Genomic DNA, 14726 nt, shown 5'->3' with positions numbered 1-14726 from the left:
ATGCACATTATTAAAAAAAGATTCAGGATCTCTAGATTGGATTGGAAAACCATATCAAGGCCAGAAGGTTAAGCAACATAAATACATCCTCTGCACATTTGAACCATCCCCTCAGCTATACATTTCAGTGTTGCTGTTTTTAAAGTCAGTAGTGCATCTTCTTGGGCCAGGGATATTACTGCCCTGATGGAAGCAGTTGCCTGGCTGGTGCGTTTCATGGTCACTTCTTAGAAAAATAAATTACCCAATCCTGTTCAGAAGTCATTATTCTACTACTTAAAACTTGGCACATAAAAGCTTCATACTACTTCATACTTTACTATAGTATTAGTCAGTCCTTTGGCGACTGGACCCTAGGGAACCTAGTAGTACTTTATGATGTTATGACTAGACAATGGACCTATGTTAGAAATTCAATGCTAGTGTCTGAAGATTTTAAAATATTGTTTCATTCCTTCATGTTGGGCATATCATAAGAACTCCAGGCTACAAAGTAATTCTGGGCAAGGTTGCCTTTGACCAGAAATGTGCTTCTCGTACCCAAGGAAGATATAAAGTCTGTGAAAATGAATGGAATATTTTTCCAGTAAGAAGGGAGAATCTAGTCTGGAATGAAAGTCCAATAAGCAGGTTTTTGGCATCTGGTTGCCTTTCTCAAGACAGATTGAATATTTGGAGGGGATCAGAAAGTAGGGTGCAGAAGACAAATTATATTTTTATTTAGTTAGTATAGAACAGGGCTTTTTTGTAGAAAAAGCCCAGCAGGAACTCATTTGCATATTAGGCCACACCCCTGACACCAAGCCAGTCGGAACTGCGTTCCTGTGCATTCCTGCTCAAAAAAGCGCCCTGGTATAGAATATGTTAGAGTACAGATCCCCAACCTTTTGAGTCTGTGGCACCTTTGGAATTTTGATAGGGTAGTGAGTATCACCCCAAAATAACTTCCCCAGGAAGCAGAGTCAAATCCAAAATGTTTGCCTCAGGAGGTGGATCCAAACAATACTTCCTGGAAAGAAGGAAACCCTAAAGGGGGAACTGGAACCATACCATTTGCTTACCAGTTTGCCTCATTGTCCATTGGAAAACTCATTTGAATGAAGGAGGACAGTAACACCTCGCAATCCAATGGCCCCATCCACTTTCTGAAAAGCCCATTGGGCAACAAAGGAAATACTGGTGGGTACCATATGAGGGAACCCTGGGTTAGAATGTCAGTTTCTTGTTTAATGATGACAAAAATATTGTATGTGAACTGCCACCTTTGCATGGAGTGTACCACACTTTTGCACTAAGTAAATCTACGCTCAGATTAAATCATGCAACTTTGTCTAAGTGTCTTTTATGTATGTTTCATCCTGAAATCTTTCTAGAATGCAGAACATTTTGGCAGCCTTTGAGGGGTGAAAGGGAATAAAAACTGGAAGCTGGGGATAATCAGTCCAAGCTGGGTGCTTTGTCCAAGACTCCTGCTGGGTTAGTGCTTTGTCCAAGACTCCTGCTGTTTTGCAAGCCTTGCCAGCACTCTCGGCTTTTCTACATTTGCTTTTAAAACATTTGAGTCCTCTAGGAAACTTATTTCAATGCGGTTACTTGTAGACTTGTGGAGTACGTGAGCTTCTTGTTTGTGCGTGAGTTTCTTTGTACGTGAGTTTCTTGTTTGGGCAGCCTCTTGGCTGCTTTTAGTTGACCTACCTGATTCTGCTACATTTCTAGGAAGCCGAATTAAGGCTGGTGAAGTTCTTGCCAGAGATTTTGGCTCTGCAGAAAGAGCTGGTGAAGAGATTCCAGAATGCTGTTGAGTTGGAATACCATAGAATCAGCGACTTCCTTCGCAGTTTGCGTTCAGGTAAGAAATTGCCAGGGCTATAGTGGACCAGAGAACTGAACGTAAAAGGGCCAGAAGAAGATGATATTGGATTTATATCCTGTCCTCCAATCCAAATCTAAGAGTGGCTCACAATCTCCTTTATCTTCCTCCCCCACAACAGACACCCTGTGAGGTTGGTAGGGCTGAGAGGACTCTCACAGCAGCTGCCCTTTCAAGGACAACCTCTGCCAGAGCTATGGCTGACCCAAGGCCATTCCAGCAGGTGCAAGTGGAGGAGTGGGGAATCAAACCCGGTTCTCCCAGACAAGAGTCCTCACACTTAACAACTGCACCAAATTGGCTCTCTTAAGCAAAGTGTTTAGTGCAAAGGTGCTTCCTTAAACAGGTTCACCATCCTCAGTAAACATAAAATCTGTGAACGTGTGTCAAGTATTTGTCTTAATAGCTGCGTAAATGGTGAAAATCAAACTAAAGAAAATTGTTTTCGTATTAAGTTGTGTTGCATGTCATGTGCTGCCTCTGCATCATCATCATGTCTATGAAGACATGAGGGGCCTCAAACTATACAAGTGAAGCACTTTTAAACTTCCCTGCTTTCAACAGGAAAGTGAAGGGCAGTTTTGTGCATTTCGCAGTACAGACAGTTTGAAGTCAGCATCATCTGACCAACAAGGTGTAATTTGCTTATGTTTCAGACAATGCAGAACATGTGTTTTGTTGTACTGATGTTCTCCATCTTGGATCCTTTGTATAGAAAGGATATTTAGAAAATATTTAACATAATGAAATTCAGTGCTGCAATATGTGATTTCCAGTGGTTGGAGGGGCAGTTTTAAGACCCTTCCATGCAAGACAGACCTGATTCATGTTAATGAAACAGAACCTTTGAACCAGACCTTCATGGTCTGCTTGTGGGCTTCTAGGAGGCCTCTGGCTGGCCATTGTTGGTAGTAGGCTGCTCGGCTAGATGGGGTTGCAGTCAGATGTCCAGTTTTACTGTAGTTAAATAAAAAACTGCACAAGCACAGCTGCTATTGTGCTTGAATGCACACCTGACTGCCCCCTCCAGAACCTAATGAGGGAGTGGTGGTTTAAGATAACTCTGGTTATCTGTGACATAGCAATGTAGGCATGAAGCTTAAACAGGGTTAGTTTTACTTCTACTACTGAGGATCTGAAAGCCTGGTGAGGAGTCCATGCTTGTGGCAGACAGGGTGAAGGGAAGCTAAACCCAAGTTAGCTGTGTACCTGCATTCATATATCATGGACAACCAAAGTTACTTTTCAACCATTGTTCTTTTATCGTGCTGTGTGCAAGAAGAGGGAAAGGAAGAGGGAAGAACCAGATGCAAGCTTTTCCCAGACTGAGTTCATGGCACGTGGCTATTTAAGCAAAGTTAAATTGTACATCTGCAGCCCTGGTCTAATGCGGCAGTGCTTATCTAATGTTCTTATTCCATGAGCTCAAATCACTTCAGCTTGGGGCACTTTTAACAAGATCTCCATAAATCAACAAGGATCTCAGGAGCTGTTTCTTACTTGTGTTCTCCAGATGTCACAAGGCGTACTATGGAAAAACAAGTGGGAACATTTCTGTCTGTCTGGAACAAGCTGAGAAGATCCTTGGAAACAAATGGTGAGTGGCCAGTTCACACTTTGACTAGAGCAGAGTGGCAGACTTGAGAGGTTATCTGGTAATACCTAGTGCAAGGGCTTGCTGTTTGTATTCTGAGCAGGCCAGGTTTTCCCAATTTTTTTTTTTTGAATGATGGGGAAAACATTGCCATTGATATTCTAGCCTTATATGCACTTATCTAGTCCATAGAGCACAGCATGATTCATTCCAACATGCTTTTAATACCTGCCTTCTAGCCCTGAGCTCAAGAAGTATTAGAGTAACACTGGATGATGGCAGCTGGTAATAATTATTTTAATAATAAACCAAAATGAAAAGAGAGCTGCTCCTACGATTATGTCTGGGCCTGTTGCTTACCAAGGTTTACTTCTCACATTTCAGGTGAAATTAAACTCCCCAAAGGCTACTGTGCTGTTGACCTCACTCTGCAGGATGAATTTGCGATCCTTCTGCCTCGCAGGCGAGGTCTGGGCCTGTGTTCCACTGCTTTGGCTAGCTATCTCATTGGCTTGCACAACGACTTTGTCTACACCATAGAAAAACCTACAAAGGATGCCAAGAGGTATGCCTGCCACTGCAGGAATCCCTTCTACTTCCAGAACATTAGGCAGCTTTACTGTTGACAAATCAGCAGTGAAATGAGATGTCCCATTCTCTCCCTTCCTTCTCAACAGCTACTCTGTCAGTCCCACAGAAGTGACTGATCTGCACGTGATCACATATGAGGTGGAGAAGGACTTAATCCCTCTGATTCTCTCCAATTGCCAGTACAGCATTGAAAAAGGAGGGGAAGCCCTCCAAGAATTTGACCTGGAAAAAATCCAGCAGCAGATTACCAGCAGATTCTTACAGGGGAAACCCTTTATCAAACTGACGGTAAGATAGCACAGCAGCTCACTTCTCTCCTTTGACTTTTTTGGTACCTACGAGATCCAATTCGTAGCAAAAGAGGGTATTCCTAAAAAGCACCCACTTACTTAGCCTATGCTTTGTTTTCTACCCTGATAGGGCATCCCCACTCTGGTGTACAGGCATGACCGCAACTATGAGCATCTCTTCAATGATATCAAGAGAAAGTTGAAGCAGGTGAGTCCTCTGTCAGAAGAAGAACACATATGAAACAGCCAGCTGGGTGTTTTAAATATGTCTTGTTAAAATTGGTATCAAAACTTCACACTCTTAACGGCACAATTCTTTGCGTGTTTACCCTGAAGCGAGTTGCACTGAGTTCTATAGTGTCCAGTATATTTGCCTGATATAACCTTTATTATGTGGGAAAGGAGTGGAATATAGAGAGACAGAACAAAATGCTGGTACAGCCTCCGCACTCTGTGTTGCCTGTTTTCTAAAAAAAAAAATACCCACACAGCATGTAGTCACTTCTTTACAGCAAAGGGCAGAAATGATGAATGCTGATTGGCTTTTATTCTCTTGAATTACAGAGCTCCCTTCCAAATTCCACAATTAGCATGATCAGCGGGGAGCTTCAGTCCTACAGTGACATCTGTGAGGCTTTGTTTGTCACTGAAATAACCTTAGGATTCTTGGCTATGGCTGGAGGAGAAGCAGAGATGACTACGACTGAATATGTCGAAAACACCCTGCAAATGGGCACTCAAACAAACATTCACGTCCTGAAGGTGAGTTAGAGGATTCAATGCAAATGGAGGGGAGGTGTCACTCAGCCTGTAAGGCACTGCAAAAATATTGTACCAGCAAAAGGAGTGACTTAGCCTTTTTTACCTCTTAGAAGATTATATTATTAGGGTGGACAAGAGCAATGTCTAATCTGTAGTTTATGCAATGTTCACTTTGCATTAAGACCCCGACATTTGCATTTATGGAAGGCATACAGAAAGACAGGCATATTTAATTAAGAAACTTAGCTGGTTATATTTGATAGCGGTTCCCCTAGTGATAGCTGCTGACCATCATCTTGGATAATTTCTGTCTTAAAAAACAAAACCGAATGGCATCTCTCCTTGTCACAAGGAGTCTGCTGCAACACTTCCTCAGTTACACACAACACAGAGTAGCATCATCAGGCCAAGACATATAGATTAGTGCTGTCCACTCCAAGAAATGCAACACGGATTCCCTTGTGATGTCGCAGAGGATATTGATGCATGACTTGTCAGCACAGTCACGGCCATGTGTGTAGTCCAGCAGTTGCCCTGTGGTATCCTGTGGACGGATGGTGGCTCAGTGGTAGAGCATCTGCTTGGGAAGCGGAAGGTCCCAGGTTCAATCCCTGGCATCTCCAAAAAAGGGTCCAGGCAAATAGGTGTGAAAAACCTCAGCATGAGACCCTGGAGAGCTGCTGCCAGTCTGAGAAGACAATACTGACTTTGATGGACCAAAGGTCTGATTCAGTATAAGGCAGCTTCATATGTTCATATGTTCATCCACCGGAATGCTGCAGAAGGTTCCGAGATGTATCTAAGTTTGCACACTCCTGTCAAACAGTTCTGTCCCAAATGAGCCCTTGGTTGTTGTTTGTGTTTTCAATCTAGCCTAGATCAGCACTGACGTCAAAGGGTTTGAGGGGATTTCGAAAAACCCTTTTTTACATTTAATTTTAATTCTTAAAACAAGATTTAAATTTAAAAAAAGCAAAATGTGAAACACTGGCACATCGTTTAGCATACGACCAATGAACCCCACAACACTAAAATGCTGATATTTTAAAAGGGAATTTTGCATTCCTAGGCTCTCTAAAATGCATGTAAGTAATGCTTCTATAGGAATCCAGTCCTAAAGAGAAGCTTTCTGCTTTCTTCTTCTCAGGCCCTGAGTCGGTGTCAGCTGCAGCACACCATAGGCCTGTGGCAGCTGCTCTCCAGCCGTAAATCTGAGCAGCTGTTGCAACTGAAACGGGTAGGAAAGGCTAGGTGGAGAAGGGGTGGGGTAACTGGAAGCTCTGTGTTCCCCATCTCCATACCTAACCTAAGCTTCTTGTTTGTTCTTCTTGTATCCTGCAGGATCCCTTTGCAGAGGTTGGTGAAGCTTATAAAGCTGAGCTCAGTGCAGAGAACACCAAACTCCTCAATACTTTCCTTCTCCAGGCTGGCATGGAGACTTTCCTCCAGGAGCTGCATGAAATGATAATCCTGAAACTGAAATATGCCAACGCTGGGGATGAATTCAACCCTGACTGGAGGTAAGACTGCAAAGGCCAGACCAGTTGTCCTGCATAGGAGCTTATTTTATTCTTCCCTTGAATTGGGGCCTCTGAATGTGGAGTGGGAAGCTCCTCATTAAAGGGTTTTGAGGGGAAGTTGCCATATGCATCAGGGTGGCTGATCATACTTATATTTGATTCTTATGTTTTAGCCTGAAGGACGTCCTTATTTCATACCTTGAAAGGAAAGAGACTGTACTTGGAGAACTGGAGGATACATTCCCAGAAGACATTCAGCTCTCCCAGTGTATCGCTGTCTGGAAGGCGGCTGCTGCTCTTAAGCGAGATCGAAGACTCAGTGGACGCATTGTCTTCATTCTTCCCACTCCACCCCCTTTTTTATTAACCACTGAAGGATAAGTAGCATCACTGGATTTAACAGTACTGACTTTTTTGCCCTGAGCAAAGTAAATTTGGGGCCAAAAAGTTTTCACAAGCTCGAGGAGGTTGTGAATTCTTGCACTCTATCTTCGAATAAACTATGATTGCACAAATACAGAGGATGTTATGCCTTAGAAGCTGAAATGTCTTAGAACACCTCCTCCATACTCTCTCTAAAAATACAACTAAAGATGCAAGCTACATTCAACAAGGAGACAAAGACCTTTTTCAGTAGCCTACTCCTAGAAGCCTAGCCAGGGATCTTGGGGTACATATTACTGGAAGGCACCTGGGATACCGATACAAACCTGAAGTTGTTTTTTCTTGGGGTGAAAACTGGAGGGGAAGCAAGAATTAATTGCTTCTGCATCTAGTTTTCTACATGTCTTTATCAATAAGTGCTACCACAGCTGCCTCTCTCTTATCACGGACATACTTTGTTGTCCATTTTTATTTTGCCACACTGTTCCCCAAATTGTCAAGCTGCCTGTTCACCTAGCTGCCTTAAATTCCACACTGTCAGTTCCCCAATGTTGTAACTTGACACCACTGCCTAGGCAAAGAGATCTTTTTGTTCTGCTAAAGAGGTGATAACTTCTAGCCAAGGGTACTTCTAGCCTATGTCCATCTTGGTATGGAGTAGCTTGCTTGCTTGTTAAGGCAACCTTCTTCACGTTTAGTTGAAAACCTTTTAATAACCTGATGGGAGGCTGGATCCCTCTACAGACAAACTTATTTGACTTTTTATACCATTGTATATTTGTACTGTTTCATGTTAGTGTTGACACATTGCCACTGTTAAAATGTTTAGCTAAGATCATGACTGCTTACAAATGCCTCTTTGGGCTGAAAAGCAGTTTTATAACTGAAATGCCAATTCTGGCACATTTCTTTGATAAAGCTGAAGAAGGAAATAGTAAAACATTCTGATAGAGCCTTCCTAAGGAGAGTGGCAACCTTGTAAGCCCATTGACTTCAGTGGGCTTACAAAAGCACTATTCTGCCTAGGAAGCCATTGTAAATCTGCTAAGCAGAGACTGTGCTCCCCCCCAAAAATTTGCCGTCTTATTTCATGTAGAACCAAAGAATTGGCCTGTCAACCAAGTGCAGCAAGATCAGTAGCTTTGGCTCTTCTGATTCTTGAAACAACATAAGCAAATTCAGTGAAAGAGAATACTTGCGTCAACTGTGTCAACTGACATGATCTTAATAACCTGAAAGGACGCAATTTTTGTTGGGAACAAAATAAACGTATGTTTACATTTTAAAAAATTGCCCAAACTAACTGGCTGCCACTCATCTCTCAGGGGGAAGAAAAAGTAGAAGCCATTGCTGTTGGTAACCTTTCCCAGCCCTGCTTTGCTGGTGTTCAAAATCTTGTGTGCTCCAGAAGCAGTTTCTTAATACTTGCACTTCCTTCAGTTAATGGTGCAGCTTCTTTTTAAAGAGCTAAGCAGTACTTGCTTTCATTTTTTATATTCCAAAAGCTACATTCACAGAAATCCTGGGTGCTGTGGCAGTACTGCCAACCTGCATAGTTTTCTTTAGCTTGGCCTGTCCTAATTGCACAGTCTTCCTTACCTGAGAATCTACAGTAGATACCAAAGATAGCTTCTGAAACTTTATTAAGTCTTTCAGTAGATAGCTTAATATTCTGGTGATTAGAGACAAGTAAATATGGTGCTGTATCAGCTATCTTGCTCTTCCTCAGAACATGTGTTGGATGTGCACATCTGTGCACAAAATGAATGAGTAGCACTCCTGCTTCTCTTTGGAAGTGGGCATTTTGAGGGTGCTTTCAGGGATGCAGCGTTACCAGCACAAGTGCTGCAGCTTTTTGTGCTGACAGTTCAGGATTTGCGACAATAACCAGTCTGATTTGACACAATAACCAGTATGTACAAGTGTGGTTTGTTTTCTTTCTTTCTTTCTTTCTTTCTTTCTTTCTTTCTTTCTTTCTTTCTTTCTTTCTTTCTTTCTTTCTTTCTTTCTTTCTTTCTTTCTTTCTTTCTTTCTTTCTTTCAATAAATTGTTTTTGTGATTGCTACTGAAGTCATGTTGTTATTTTGTTCAGTAGTATAGCGAATTGTTTATCTTTCTGGAGGAGTGTTAATATACTGAATTCAGTCTGAAACTGTAGGCTTGTCTCAAGCCCCCAGAAAATGCCTAGGAATTTTAACCGTAAAACTACAGACACTGCATTTGAGAGCTTGTAATGTTGGGATGAATATATCCCCCACTGCCACTCAAGACAACAATGGTCCACTGGGGCTGTTTTCTTTCTTCCTGTTACACCAGTGTGTACACCACTTAAGGAAAATACTGATTTGATGATAGGTGAGGTTTGGCTCATATTGAAGCTCACAACAACTGATAAAAAGAGCAACTAGTAGGTCTTCTGATTTAGCCTCAAATATTGTAGGTATGAGAGGCTTTAGTACAAAACATTCTGTACTGAATAAGGGGAGAGTTTTTATCCATGGTGAGTTATCATCTGTTCTTTACTTATTTATGCAAAGGTGGTACATGGACTACATGTCCATCTACGTATTTACTCACCTTTTTTGCAGCTGTATCTGAAAGGAGGACAAGTTTGTCATAACAGTTGGTGCACTCTATGGAATTGCAGTGCTATGGTTCTTCATTGCTCCCTTTTAACAGGCTGTCAGCAAGTGCAGGGTGTTTGGGGAGTGACCATACATCTGTACAGAACTCTTCTACTCAGAGTTCTGTACAGATGTGCAGTCCCAACCCTAGTCAAACACCACAAGAATTCTGTCATTTGCTAAAGGGCAGTGGAAGAGTTGCCATTTCGCTATCAGTAGAGGAATATATCCTTAAGACTGGGTTGTGCTGCCTCCTTGCAGCATTGGAAGGGCTAATGCAAATGATTTTTTCAAGGCTTCCTGTCTCTTGGAGGCAAAACGCATCCATGCCCTGCCCATTCTGCAGCTGAACAGGCTTCCTCAACTCACTTGCAAAAGAATAATAGAAAATAAAAGAAGCTGAGACTATCTCTTCTGCTGCCCAGCTACTTGCAGGGACAGCAGGAATAATGAAGAGGCCTGCTTGCTCCCATTGTAAGCACTTAGCTTCCTATGGAGTTGAGCTGTAGCTACAGCCCAATATGTCTGTGACACCTTCCCCAACTCAAGCCTCCAAAGCACCAGAGGGCCCTTTAGTAGCTGCTCTGACTCTGAGGCTTCAATAGGAACACAGAGTGTGCAGCTGGCCTCCTCCAGTGCTGAGGATCTGACAGCAGACAGGCCCAGCGATGGAACCATCCAGCCATGCCTCAGGAGCCTTAGCAAATAACTGCACCACAAGGGTGTTCCCCCCAACTCCTGGTGGCTCCACAGCAGCAGGTACGGACCAGGGAAACATTTCTGCACATGGTATTCCCCAGACAGGGCTCCCCCTACTTTTAAAAAGTGAGAAAGGAAGAGGCGCAACAGATGAAAGGATGAGAGCTCCTTTTCAACCTTATCTCTCTTCTCCTGCCTTCCACCTAGAAAGAGGAGTAGGAAGTGTGTGGAGTCCAGATAGGTGTCTGTCTTCAGAGAAGCCTGGTTCCTATTCTCCTTATCCGAGGGCCGGGCACCCCAAAAGCTCTTCGAGGCCTACCAATTCACTCCAGATCAGCCCTCCCCTTGGCTCCCAGCCTCAGGCATTCTGTCCCTTCTAGCTTGGCTTCCAGGCAACCTTCCAAACAACCTACAAGACCACATGGAAAGGTAAAGCATTGCAGAAGATTGTCAAAGCTCTTTGGGTTCTGTTCCGGAGGTATTTTTCCCTCTGCAGGATGGACTGAAGCCTGGACACCATCCATCAGGCTGAGGCCCTATTTTTAGTTCCCCATCCCACCAGGAGCCAATCCAGATCCAAGCACAGGTGTGTCGAGCAATGTTCCCTCTAAGCTGCAGAGTCTTGTGAACAAAAATTCTACTTTGTGAGCTACTAGCATTAAAGTTGTGAGCTACTGCATACATTATTGTGCTCTGGGGCCATTTTTGTGAGCTAAGACAAAAATGTGTGAGCTGGAGGTTAAAAATCTGTGAGCTAGCTCACACTAACATCCTAGAGGGAACACGTGTCAAGAGGTTTCTCAGAGAAGCAGCTTTATCTAACCCTCCTAATCAAGAAATGTCCCTAATGGATCTACACAGTACTTTCACAAACCTGAACCTTTGAGTTAAGCCCCTCTGAGGACACTGTCCTTCAAGATAGCCTTCCTTATGCCCTTCACATTTGCAAGGAAGGTCTCAGGACTCTCAGCCGTCTCAGGAAGGAAATTCTGCTGTCTCCAGAAGGATTCTGTGACCTTACATACAGACCATACCAAAGATATACTCTGTTCTACAGGGACCAAGAGAATTTGATGCCAGAAGGACACTGGCAGTCTGCATTCACCTCAAGCCAAGCAAACAAGAGGCTTTCCAACTTTCAGCTTCCTTGTTTGTTTCCTTTCCTGGTAATATAGGAAGAAGGCAATCTAAGTTGGCCATAGCCATACAGAGCCTGCATCATCTTGGCATACAAGATCCCGCATCTTCAGGAGTCACTGCCCACTATACCAAGGTGGCTGTTACCTCAGCAGCTCTTATCTTCAAACACACAAATCTGTAGGACAGTTTATACTGGTTTCAGCCTCCACCTTTATGAAGGATTGCAGTTCAGATGCATATGCCTTTGCTGAGCCACAGTAGAGTCCTCCAAAACGCTGTCCCCTAGCGATTCCTCCTTTCTTGGTCTCATTTGCGATTCTGCAGTTTTTCAATATGCCAATCAATCTTCCACTGCTAAAGAAAAAAAATGACTTGCCAAGAGGGTTTCTTCTCATCAGTGGAATGGACAGTATCCTTGTTGGCAGCAGAGGGATGGGGGGGGGTCTCCTTTTGTTTTCCCCTTAGGGGCAGACCTCAGGCATATTCTTTCATTAACAGGTTCTTTTCCCTACAATAAAAGTGAACCTATTTTCCTTGGTAGTTGGCAAGTCATGAACTGGGATTTATCTCCAACCAATGGGGAAGCCTTGCAAAAATCAATTGCACAAGCCCTGCCTGTAGAGCAAAGAGGAGCATAACAAACAAGTTTTTTTTCCCCTTCAAAGCTGTGAAACAAAGTGTAATGAAGATTTCTCATCCTTCATTTGGGCTACTGAGAGCAGAGACTCCAATGTGGTAATTAAAGAGGGGTTTTTTGTACTGACAAGCAATGGAATCAATATTCTATGATGCCAGTTGGCTAAATTTATTTATGTAAAATATGCTGTTCTCCTTATCAAGTACAGTGATTAAATTAAAAATAAGCAACCTCCATTCACAAACCATAAACATTTGCTGGAAGAATTCAGCTTTACACAATCCGCTACAATCTTTGCAAAGCCTGGGCCTTACATCCTTAAAAGTCCATTCCCCAGCATATGTACAATTATTGATAAAGCATGCCAACACTGAACTGAATGGAGGAATTAGTAGTAATTTCTGAACTGATCGCAGAAGCTGCCTTATGAATTTTCCCTCCATTACTGGGAATTGTATTTCCTTTCACAAAAATCATCAATTGGGAATGTGTATTGAAATAAGAATCATTTGTTTTAGACGTCATTCAGAGATTTCCCCATAATTGTAGATCCAAATTGTACTGCAGCTGTTAAAAGAATCAGCATAAGGGTAGGCAGTGAGTGTAGGGTTGCCAATCCCCAGGTGGCGGCAGGGGATCCCCCTCTCCCCCCCCTGGTTTGGAGGCCCTCCCCCCACCTCAGGGTAATCAGAAAGCAGGGGGGGGGAGGGAAATGTCTGCTGGGCATTCCATTTATTCCCTATGGAGAACTGATTGGGGGGTTGCTTTTTTGAGGTAGAGGCACCAAATTTACAGCATAGCATCCAGTGCCTCTTACCAAGACATCCTCCAAGTTTCAAAAAGATTAGACCAGGGGGTCCAATTCTATGAGCCCCAAAAGAACGCATCCAATGGAAGGAACGCATTTAAAAGGTGTACGGTCCCTTTAAATGTGATTGCCAGAACTTCCTTCAGAGTTCAACCATAGTTGTCCCAGTCTTGCTCCTGACTCCACCTCCAAAGCCCCCAGCTATTTCTTGAATTGGATCTGGCAACCCTAGGCAGGAGTATTGGAAGGGGGGGGGCAGTTCCCTTCCCTACAGCCCCACAGGGTTTAAGCAAAAACAGTTGCTCCTTCCAGAGCTTCAACAACTCTGCTACTTTCCCGCCCCCCCCTAATTTTATCCTAGGAGTGCATCACCCTGGTGGGCAGCGACAAGTGAGAGGGTCGTTTGCCTGCCCAGTCATCTTGGCTACTGGAACCATCTGTCTTGGTCAGCGCTGCTGGGAAGGGAGAATTGCCATGCGGAAATAGAAACGTAGGAGTTACGCAATGGCTACCGCGACTTCAATGGAGGTGCAGCTACCGAAGAATGAGACGTTGCGCTGCTGGGAGCGGTAATGTAAAAAGTCGTCCCAACGCAGGGCATAAGGAGCAAGAAGCACTGCGGCGGAGGCACTTCCTGTCGCTGTGGACTCTGGGACTGGTGCTTCCTTTGCTGCTGTTACAGCGGTTTCTCTTTCCTTGCGCTTTTCTCCTGAGCTGTCCTCCTAGTGCTTAGAGCGCTTAAAGGCTGTGACCGCATCCCCTCGTATTTGTAAATGGTTGAACGCATCAAGGCTTGCTTCTGAGTAAACGAGCGGGTTGCAGGCAGGGCTGTAGCCAGAATTCGAAAGGTCGGGGCATTTAAATTTGGGGGGGGAGGGGGGCCGGACTGATGCCCCGCCCAGTGCCCCAAATGACCTTCCCTCTAGACTCACTCCCTGCCTGCCTCACTCTCTCGCCACCCTCCTCCCCGCTCCCCCAACCAACATGCTTCGGGGCTGGGGGCAGAAGCAGCCCCCAGGCCCTGGATCAGCAGTTTCGCGGGCCCTTTAATTTAGGGGGCTGGGGACTGCTTCTGCTGCCCTCCCATGGGCTGTTTTAGTGGCAGGGAGTAGAGGGCTGCACGGAGCTCACCATTGCCCTCTCTTCCTCACCAATAAAGCAACGGGCATGTGGGCAGCAGAAGTAGGCCCCTGCACAAGTTAAGGGCCGGTGAAACAGCTGATCCACAGGCCCTTTAAGTAGCGGGTGAGGGGGAGCTGGGGGCTGCTTCTGCTGCCAGGAGAAGCTCTAGGGCAGCCGCTGTGCTGTGCTCACCCCCACCTGCTGTCGCGGCGCTCTGCTCGCTCGCCCCCCACTGCCACCCGCTGCCTCCATGGCACTCCCCCATTCGCTGCCCCCCCCCCCCCGCTCGCTGCGACTGCTGCCAGCTCGCACACTGTTTTTGTGGCAGGGAATGGAGGGTTGCAGCAAGCTCACCACCACCCTCTCTTCCCCACCAGTAAAATAATGCACGGGCCAGCAGCAGAAGCAGGCCCCTGTGCGAGTTAAGGGCCCGTGAAATAGCTGATCCGTGGGCCCTTTAAGTAGTGGGGGGGCTGGGGGCTGCTTCTGCTGCCAAGAGTGGCTCTAGGGCGAATAGGCTCTAGGCAGGCGACCCTCCCCAGCACCACTACCCGCTGCCGCGGCACTCTGCTCACTTGCCCCATGCTACGGCTCTCCGCTCACTCACCCCCCCCCCCCCGCTGCCGCAGCACTCCCCCGCTCACCGCCCCTCCTTCCCCCGCTCGCCGTGACTGCTGCTGGCCCA

General features: G+C 45.0%; 2 protein-coding genes across 4 annotated transcripts in view; both read left to right on the top strand.

Annotated features, from left to right (window-relative positions):
* The window catches only part of LOC132581012 (E3 ubiquitin-protein ligase RNF213-like), a 187598-nt gene extending 178524 nt beyond the window's left edge, over positions 1-9074 (top strand). Inside the window, exons 59-67 of the mRNA XM_060252031.1 lie at positions 1717-1849; positions 3384-3467; positions 3849-4029; positions 4142-4343; positions 4476-4553; positions 4910-5107; positions 6255-6344; positions 6449-6627; positions 6801-9074. Of these exons, the coding sequence (XP_060108014.1) occupies positions 1717-1849; positions 3384-3467; positions 3849-4029; positions 4142-4343; positions 4476-4553; positions 4910-5107; positions 6255-6344; positions 6449-6627; positions 6801-7008 (1353 nt within the window). The 3' untranslated portion in view covers positions 7009-9074. The remainder of the gene's footprint in view (positions 1-1716; positions 1850-3383; positions 3468-3848; positions 4030-4141; positions 4344-4475; positions 4554-4909; positions 5108-6254; positions 6345-6448; positions 6628-6800) is intronic.
* A 4106-nt stretch (positions 9075-13180) lies between these two features.
* The window catches only part of ENDOV (endonuclease V), a 33842-nt gene continuing 32296 nt past the window's right edge, over positions 13181-14726 (top strand). For 2 of the 3 annotated variants that reach the window (XM_060252460.1, XM_060252459.1), the window contains exon 1: positions 13397-13488. In XM_060252460.1, coding sequence (XP_060108443.1) covers positions 13424-13488 — 65 coding nt within the window. In that variant the 5' untranslated portion in view covers positions 13397-13423. Of the gene's footprint in view, positions 13489-14726 lie in introns of all 3 variants that reach the window. The other variant, XM_060252458.1, reaches the window with a different exon arrangement.

Source organism: Heteronotia binoei, chromosome 13 (assembly GCF_032191835.1).
Source record: "Heteronotia binoei isolate CCM8104 ecotype False Entrance Well chromosome 13, APGP_CSIRO_Hbin_v1, whole genome shotgun sequence".
Classification (NCBI taxonomy): domain Eukaryota; kingdom Metazoa; phylum Chordata; class Lepidosauria; order Squamata; family Gekkonidae; genus Heteronotia; species Heteronotia binoei.
Note: the sequence above shows the minus strand (reverse complement) of the source record. Positions and strands in the feature narration are given on the sequence as shown.